Source organism: Triticum aestivum, chromosome 3B, assembly GCF_018294505.1.
Source record: "Triticum aestivum cultivar Chinese Spring chromosome 3B, IWGSC CS RefSeq v2.1, whole genome shotgun sequence".
Taxonomy (NCBI): Eukaryota; Viridiplantae; Streptophyta; class Magnoliopsida; order Poales; family Poaceae; genus Triticum; species Triticum aestivum.
In genome coordinates this window covers 831,169,452-831,178,705 of record NC_057801.1, presented here as the reverse complement: position 1 = coordinate 831,178,705, position 9,254 = coordinate 831,169,452, and the positions used below count along the sequence as shown (strand labels likewise).

At 52.8% G+C, this 9,254-nt stretch overlaps 1 protein-coding gene across 1 annotated transcript in view; it reads left to right on the top strand.

Annotated features, from left to right (window-relative positions):
* Positions 1 to 3,966: 3,966 nt before the first annotated feature.
* The window catches only part of LOC123068065 (L10-interacting MYB domain-containing protein), a 15,924-nt gene continuing 10,636 nt past the window's right edge, over positions 3,967 to 9,254 (top strand). The window contains exon 1 of the mRNA XM_044490569.1: positions 3,967 to 4,035. Within this exon, the coding sequence (XP_044346504.1) occupies positions 3,967 to 4,035 (69 nt within the window). The remainder of the gene's footprint in view (positions 4,036 to 9,254) is intronic.

The following is a 9,254-nucleotide window of genomic DNA, read 5'->3' as shown; positions in this document are numbered from 1 at the left end:
CAGGGGCGGCCGCTGGTCCGAGAGGCCAAGACGGCGGCGGTCCGTGTGGTTTCTATGGCGCCGGGGCTTGGGGGCGCGGAGGTGGTGGTGGTAGTGGTGGATGGATCACGGTCGGGGAGTGCGATTCCGATGGTGAGGGCGATCGCTCCAGTGCCTTGCGAGTTTCGTCGACATCCGCCTGCGTGAGGTCGACTTGCTTAGCATGGGAGCGCAGATCTTGCGAGACCTGGGTGTTGAAGGCGATCTATGCCTCGAGCCGCTTGTCGCTGTCGACCTTCTGCTCGTCGAGGCACGCAAGGATCGTCTCCATCATGGCCTTGAGGCTGGTGGTGTTGTCGTCCATGGCCGCCAGCAACTGCTGGGTCTGGACGGAGGGCTTGGATGGTGCCGTCTCGCACCCCTGCTAGATCGAACCCCTCCGGGGATTTTGCGTGATCTCGCCGGAGCAAGTCACACCCGAGGCGGTGGATGTTACCGATCCAGATCAGAAGGCAGCAGCGAAAAAAATTTGGGACAGGATTTGAGGCTCTGATTATCAATTGTAACGCCCCGGTCTGAATCGCAGGCGACCAGAGTAGGCTAGAGGGGGATCTGGGGAAGGGGATGAGAGAGACTTGGAGAAGGGGATGAGCAGAAAAGAGAACAGATGAGGGGAAGCAGTTTACTTCTTCAGACTTGTCGATACACGCCCATCTCCAGGGCTTAAGTACACACGCACGCCTACTGGCTCCTGGCCCTAGCGGCTTACAGGTGGACCCCACGCACGCTACACTAGACATGCCAACTGGCCATGCCAACTGGCTGTCACACGGTGGTGTGCAACACAGCTGTGACACCGTCCTTGTCGTCGACGACGCGCCCGACGAGACATGGAGGCAGAGCGATGACACACGGGCTGCCGGTGCTCCAAGGACCGTGAGCTGGTCCTCCATCCCTGCCGTTGACGACGCGCCCGGCAAGACTCGGAGGCAGAGCAATGACACACGGACGGCCACTGCTCCGAGACCTCAGAAGACCGAGAGTCATATAGGTACACAAAGCTATATTAGCCATGGGCAATGCTACACCTACGAAGGGCTTTACGTAATCGTTACGTGATTAGGCAGTTGGCAGCTTTTGATTGGTCTTAGGGGGAGGCGGGCTCCACCCCCACTGAAAATGGGGGGGGGGGCAAACAATTAGCGAAGGCAGTTTTCTCGTGGAAATAAATCCATGACATCAGCAGATGACATGGATCATGTAGTGGGGAAATAGATGATATAGAAAATCATGTGGGGTCTATTTGATGATGTGGATAGCTTGCATGTCAAGAGGAATAGGATAGTGGGGATGAACTATTTAGGGGGTGTTTGGTTACGGGACTAGACTAGAAAAAGTCCCTTTTAGTCCCTATGTAACCAAACGAGAGGGACTTTTTCTACAGGGACTAGAAAAAGACTCTACTGGAGGGTCTTTTTCTTTAGTCCTTGTCCCATCAAAAAAGTCTCGTCCCTTACAACCAAACACCCCCTTAGATATTATAGATTATAGATACATAGCCTATGTACACGACTTGTAATCTGTAGCGTACACCTTTGTACACCCCTATATATATATAGCCGCACTCATCAAAGGGTGTCGAGCAGTTTTCCAAACCCTAGCTTTTACACGCGCTTGGTGGAGCCAAGGACAGAGCGACGGCTTCGCTGGTGACACCACCTGGAAAGACATACATGGATGGTGCCGAGGACGAAGAAACGGCTGCGCCATCGGTGAGGGCTACGGTGGCTCATTTTCTTCGGAATCGAGGAAGACAACGGTTGCTATGCGCAACTACGGCGTGCGGGAGAAAGGGAAAACAGCAGGTTGTACAACAGCACCAGAGTTCAATGCGCAACTGCCGCTGCCGTCATTTTGTTCGTGAGGGAGAGTATTCCGCGCAATGGGTATACCGTATCAAAACGTTTTTTTAGGGAATACCATACCGAAATGTTTGGTTTATAAGTCCTAAGACTTTTTTTAGTCCGAACTTATAAGTCCAAGTCTTTAAAAAGTCCCTACATGTTTGGTTCCTGAGACTTATAAGTCCCTATAAGACCATATTACAACTATAAGTCCCTATAAGACTCTTCTTGAGAGTCTTATTTCATAAGTTCTAAATGCCCACTTTAAGTCCCTACAAGTCCCTCCTGTTTGGTTTAGATGGGACTTATAAGGACTTTTTTAAGTCCCTAAATCAATAAGTCCGTGGAAACAAACACCCTCCCAGAGCTATGATGCGGGGCTCGGCTGCCGCTCGCGAAGAGCCAGAACGAAGAGGACAACGTTTTTTGGTGAAGGACTAAAATATCCAATGAGTCCATGGCCCAATCAACTTCCCAATGAGTCCGTGACCTAATCAACTTTAGTAAAAAAAAATCAGCACCGAAACAGGCACGTACATGTACATGCAGCGATCATGAATTCAGGTATCCGTCGCTTCATTGGCTGCCCAATATAATTTTGGGCCTTGTCCGTCATCTTCCTCTATTTAAATCTCAACCGCTAATCTTTGGGATTTACATAGAATCAACGGATATAAAAGGATGACGTATGAACAATTATGAAAGCCTCCTTCCTTTAATATTAGGTGAAGATAAAGATTGGTTTTGCCAAACCCAACTGCAGCATTGATTCCAAGCCGACAGACCAATCGGCTTTGGCTAAGCTGACGGGGACTAATCGGCATGGCTGATGCTGATTAGTTCCAATCGGTTTTGCCGAATCCAATGGTGTATTATTTTTGAAATTTCTCAAAAACGCGTCTTATTTCTAAACTTTCTTGTTAAAAACATGTTATTTAAAAATAATAGCTCCATCCTCCTACCAGAAGTAGGCGTAGATATTTTACCCATGTCTAAAAATATCAAATACTCAGAAACGACATAAATCAGCCAAAAAACAACATATTCATTGAAATATTCTTCTCCAAGAGAATCGCTTCTATTAAAGCTGGCCAGCAATTAGTTCAGATACTGTTAAGGATAATTTACAAGTGCATGCATTTGCATCAAATCTCAGCAACGCCCTAAGCATAATAAAATTAAACGCCCTAGGTATGCAACTAACAACTGGTTTTTAAATCTTTGACTCCAACATTTAACCAAGCCGAGACGCAAACCATGTTGGCCAGTCCATATTCATAGGCATGGCAATGCTATTCAGGCCGTTCTGGAACTGCTGCTCCTCCACCACCCCGGTTTCGACATTGACCTTGTGCACGCGCTGGGATTCATCATCTATGACGAGTAATGTGTCGCTCTTCTCGATCGACAACATGTGTACACCAGAGAGATGATAGAGATGCTCCGTCTGGCTCGGTAGCTCGATCACCCTTGAGTGTAGCCAGACTTGATTATCGACATCGTTTCCCCGCTTCCACACGTCTATCCTCCTCATGCGAGCTTCCTCGTTTATGCAAACCAGGGAGAGCGCCCCGTCAGCGGTGACGCCAAGCGTCGAACGGCTATTAGAATATGTTATGTGTTGGCTCACAGTGGTCGGTAGCTCAGTCAAGGAAGTGTGTCCGGTGTCGGAGCTCACGTCCAAGGTGTAATATTTTGTGGGTTCCTCGAAGAGGCCGAAGTAGTACCGGACGAGCCAGTGCGCCGTCGTGCCACACAAGGCATTGTTGCCACTGCTGATTTGTGGAAACTGGAAGCCACTCTTGCCGGGTTGGTAGATTTCATCGAAACACTTTCTAGGTGCGCTCCACAATGACTCGGTGGACGAGAACGTGTAGAGGTTACGCTCCCGACCGTCCTTGCCCTTGGGGGTGTCGAAGGAAACGACGGCTAGCACCTTAAAACAGTCCAATGACCGGTGATGTTGGTGGCACTCTGCACCGGTTAAGAAAGTGCAACTGACAAAGGAGACCTTGCACTCAAGTGGAGGGAGCACGTGACACGTGCGGGCAAACGGGTCGCAGACGGCCATGTGGACCGATTCATGGCGGCGGATGCCGGTGAGGAGACGCACAAGGACGAGGCCATGACGTGCAGCCAGCGGCTCCGCAATGTGCGTGTCATCATCCGGCAAGCCGTCGACGATAGATGTAAGAAGACGGCGTTGAGTTGTTAGAATAAATCCGAGGCATACCGTCGATCATCCGAGGACCAAGCAATCACACGAGCACGACACCGAGATTTGTTAACGAGGTTCACCGATATGGCTACATCCCCGGGGCTTGACTACGGGCGCTCCTCCCCGTGACACCGTCACAATACCGCACCCGGTCGCCCTGGACACCGGCACATGCCGCCAGTTTCCCCTGCGTTCCGGTGCTATTATGTTGGCATAGGTTACATCGTGTGTCTACCCCCGCTATATAAGAGAGGCCTAGGATACAAGTGTCCTACTAGGACACGACACATCCTATGTAAACACGATACAATTACAAGTCCAACTGTAACCTACCTTGTACACAATATTCGACACAACTCCAACAAACTCCACCTTGGCGAATATTCTCCATCACCTTGAGTTTGTCCATGTGTCAAACTTCCATGTACATTGAACTTGAGTTTATCCCATGAGTACCGCTGCTACTCCAAAGACTCCATACGACTCCACCTGCAACTTGTAGTCCCTTCTTTTCTTGACCACAGTCAACACTCGAGCAAAATTAAGTTCCTTGTTACTCTAGTTCGTGCTCCCAACTTCCAGAGTATCCGTCAACGCCATCACACACCGATCACTGACCTGCGTGAAAGTGAACAACTCACATATTGGGTGTCACACATAAGAGTTATCTGAACTCAACATCACCGCTCCTTTATTGACCGCCTGTCTGAAACTTGAAGGAATTTCACCATTGCTTGCAGTCATCCCGAGTCAAAGTCGCAGTTGTCTCACCACATGTATGACCACCAGAGCCCTGGTCCGTCTCCATGCCCCGTGCGTACCACACGCCTCGCCGCTATTACTGCGTCGAGCCTCCGCTGTCCCGGTCGAGTCTCAAGGGCCGCGAAACCACACCACTCAACCCCCACTGCGGAGTACCATCGATCATCACCGACCGATGACGAGTTTCACGCTTCCATCAGACCACTGGGCTCCAGTCCGAATTACGTGTCACTCGCTTTTCCCGCTGAATAGGCTTCGACTCTCTGCCGACTTACGCTGTAGCCCCTCAATCAGCACCGAGTGAAGTCCTGTAGACTCCAGCTCCACCTTCAACATGACTCCATGGTGGTAGTACTTGCCACCCCGCGCCTCGCCGACTCCAAGATCTCATGTGCACCGTCTTGAATCAACCCCGCGCCATAGTCTTGTTGAAGCCACACAAGCCCTCGGGGCCTGCGCCACGTGTTTCCACGCCCAGAAGTCGGTCACCATCGGTATCACGCTCCTATGTTGTCGTCGCCGATCCACCACCGTCTTCTGTACCAACCGACTTGCGTCGATCCGCCAGACAGTCCAGTGCGACCCAGCCGAACTCGTTCGACTGTATGACAAGCTCAAGGCTCCCAAATTGTCTTTCATGAAATTTCCATCCATCACATGATAATTCCATCTTAGCTGACATGACTTCCCGCAACGCCTTCAAGCATCTCTGTTGTGCCAACAAATTTTTCATCCTTGTCTGTCATAACCCAAGGTTTTCAGTTCCATAAACTTCTCCACCTCAAACCCGGTATCCGTTGACGCCATGGTCCTTCGTATGGCTGACCCCACGAAAAAATATCCGAGCTTCCAACACGTGCTCAAGTACACGACATGCACGAGCAGCAAATTCCTACCAAAAATCCTTCCTGTACTCACGTGTATTAGCTCCCAGGCACAACTTCCAATGCTAAGCTAATTGTTTTTGCCTTGCCGATGCCTACGCAAGTAGTGCTCCTGATAGATACATATCGCTTGATGGATGTTTTCCTTATCCTAACTGATTTGCCTGCCTGTCCGTGTCAGTACTATGGAGACTCGGTCTCCACTTTTTTTTGTCTTCAAACAAATCTCCGGCACGCTCATGGCTGCGTGGCGTGGAACAACATCATCGAGCCAGCTCCGCCGCACCTGTGTGCTCGGCCACGCACCCCAACCGAGCCGCCCGCCTCACGTATTCCACGCTGGACCGTGTATCTTACGCCACCGCCGCTAGGATCGATTCGATCAATTTCGTCGGCTTCGAGACGCCAAGAACACCTTCCTCTGAATCAACAATTAACGGCCTCCGAAGCAACCTAGCTCATGATACCACTTGTTAGAATAAATCCGAGGCATACCGTCGATCATCCGAGGACCAAGTAATCACACGAGCACGACACTGAGATTTGTTAACGAGGTTCACCGATATGGCTACATCCCCGGGGCTTGACTACGGGCGCTCCTCCCCGTGACACCATCACAATACCGCACCCGGTCGCCCTGGACACCGGCACATGCCGCCGGCTTCCCCTGCGTTCCGGTGCTATTATGTTGGCATAGGTTACATCGTGTGTCTACCCCCGCTATATAAGAGAGGCCTAGGATACAAGTGTCCTACTAGGACACCACACATCCTATGTAGACACGATACAACTACAAGTCCAACTGTAACCTACCTTGTACACAATATTCGACACAACTCCAACATGAGTGCTGAGCACGGACCCCTCCGGCGGCGGCACGAAAAACAACCGGTACGAAGGCTTGCCGTCGATGTCCACGCGTTGCCAATTAAAGAAGCCAAGGAGGGTGGACGGACCACCGGCGCTCTCATCCGGCCAGCAGCGGGTGAGGAAGGAGCGGTCGGCTATGAGAGTGTGCCATCGCTTGCACGCCGCGGCGCACCGGAGTAGGGCGGCTCGATCCGTGGACACGCGGTGGAGGATCTGAGGAGGGCGTCTTCTGTCGAGAGCAGCCTGGCCGCCGCTGCCTGCATGTTAGACTATGTATAACTTCTGTACCTATGTACGTATTGTAACACAACCATTATATATAATGAGATAAGCCACCCCTAGAGGGTCGTGCTGGTTCCCAAAACTTATTGTCTTACATGGTATCACGCTAGGTTACGATCGCTTCCGCTTCTAAACCCTAATACCCGCACCGCCGCCGCAGCCGCCGCCGCCTTCACCGCCGCCGCCGCGCCACCGATCGCGCCGCCGCCATGTCGAGCGCCTTCACCACCGGTTCCACTGCTGCGGGCTTCCTCCCGGCCTCTCTTGCGGCTCTGCTCAACCTCCCGCTCGATGCCGTCTCCGTTCCGGCTCCGATCGGGACAAGGAGCATCGGCTCCGTCTTCTCCACGCCGCCGGCGCCCTCGCTCGGGCGTGACCTCGTGGTCCACACCGCGGCGCCGCCGTCCGCTGCGGATTCCGCAGGCGTCGTCCCGCCGCTCCTGCCGCGAGCGGATCACACCGCCCCGCTGGCGGGGTTGGCGGCGTCCGCCCCGGCCGCGGGCCTTGCGGCGTCCGCACCGGCCGCGAGCTTTGCGGCGCCCGCCCTGGCTGCGGTCCCGCCTCCTCCCGCATCGGCTTCGGTGCCTCCGGCTGCCTCCATGGTGTTTGCACCCCAGGCAGCCTCCTCGATGGGATCGTCTTCGCCGTCGCCGTTTCACTTCGGTCATCTCATCACCATCAAGCTCTCCGCAGACAACTACATCTTCTGGCGTGCGCAGGTTCTCCCGCTCTTGGGGAGTCACTACCTGCTAGGCTACATCGACGGATCGCTTCCCTGCCCACCCGCGCTGGTAGACAGCGTGCACGGTCCGGTCTACAATCCGGCCCATCGCGTCTGGACGGGGCAGGACCAGGCGAACCTCTCCTCCATCCAGGGGTCGCTCTCGCCGTCAGTTGCCGGCCTTGTTGTCTTCGCGAAGACGTCTCATGAGGCCTGGACCATTCTTGAGCGCACCTTTGCAGCGCAGTCCCAGGCTCGTGTCTCTGCACTCCGTCGTCAGCTTGGAGAGTGTCAGAAGCTTGACTCCACGGCCACTGAGTTCTACAACAAGGTCAAGGGCCTTGCCGACACATTGGCCTCCATTGGACAGCCCCTCACCGACTCCGAGTTCAACTCGTTTATTGTCAATGGTCTTGATGAGGAGTATGATGCCTTAGTCGAGATCATCAACGAGCGGGGTAACTCGACACCCATGTTGGCACACGAGGTTTTCTCTCGGCTTCTTCTCACTGAGCAACGGGTCGAGACTCGCCGCACCAGGGGCACTGGCTCTCTCTCGGCCAACGTCGCCACCAAGGGTGGCCGCTCTTCTTCATCACCCCGGTCTCCCTTGGGGCTGCCACCGTCGCCCGCCTCGGCCCCCCCACCTACTGCGACCTTACCGGGGGCTGGCGGTCCACGTGTGTGTCAGCTTTGTGGCTGCGATGGGCACTGGGCCTCCAAGTGTCATAAGCGCTTCCAGCGAAGCTTCCTTGGTCTTGGCAATGACGGCAAAGATACATGCAACAATGCCCGTCAGGTCGCCATGGCTGATCGTCCCGCGCCGCAGAAGCACCAGGGACACACTCAGTCCTACTCCATCGATCCACACTGGTACATGGACTCTGGGGCGACAGAGCATCTGACCAGCGAGATGGGGAAGCTTCACACTCGTGAACCCTATCATGGCTCCGACAAGATCCACACCGTCAATGGAGCAGGTATGCACATCTCTCATATTGGTCAAGCATCTCTTCTCACTAGACATGCCAATAGGAGTCTTCAGCTTCGCAATGTTCTTTACGTTCCATCTGTGACCCGCAATCTTCTTTCAGTTCCTAAACTCACACGTGATAATAATGTACTTTGTGAATTTCACCCTTTTGATCTTTTTATTAAGGATCGGGGCACGAGGGACATTCTTCTTAGTGGGCGGTTGTGCCAGGGCCTCTATCGTCTGGAGCATCCTGGCGTCGCTCGCGTTTTCAGTGGAGCTCGGGTCTCTCCGTCACAGTGGCATGCTCGTCTTGGTCACCCGGCCACACCTATTGTCCGTCATATTTTGCGTCGTCATGAGCTTCCTAGTTTGTCTAGTAATAAAGATGTAGCAGTGTGTGATGCTTGTCAGCAGGGGAAGAGTCATCAACTTCCTTTTTCGGAGTCCAGTCGTGAGGTGAAACATCCGTTAGAACTTGTGTTTTCAGATGTATGGGGTCCTGCTCAGACTTCTGTCAGTGGTCATAATTACTATATCAGTTTCGTTGATGCCTATAATCGCTTTACCTGGCTTTACCTTATTAAACGCAAATCTGGTGTGTTTGATATTTTTGTTCAGTTTCAAAAACATGTTGAACGTCTTCTCAAGCACAAAATTG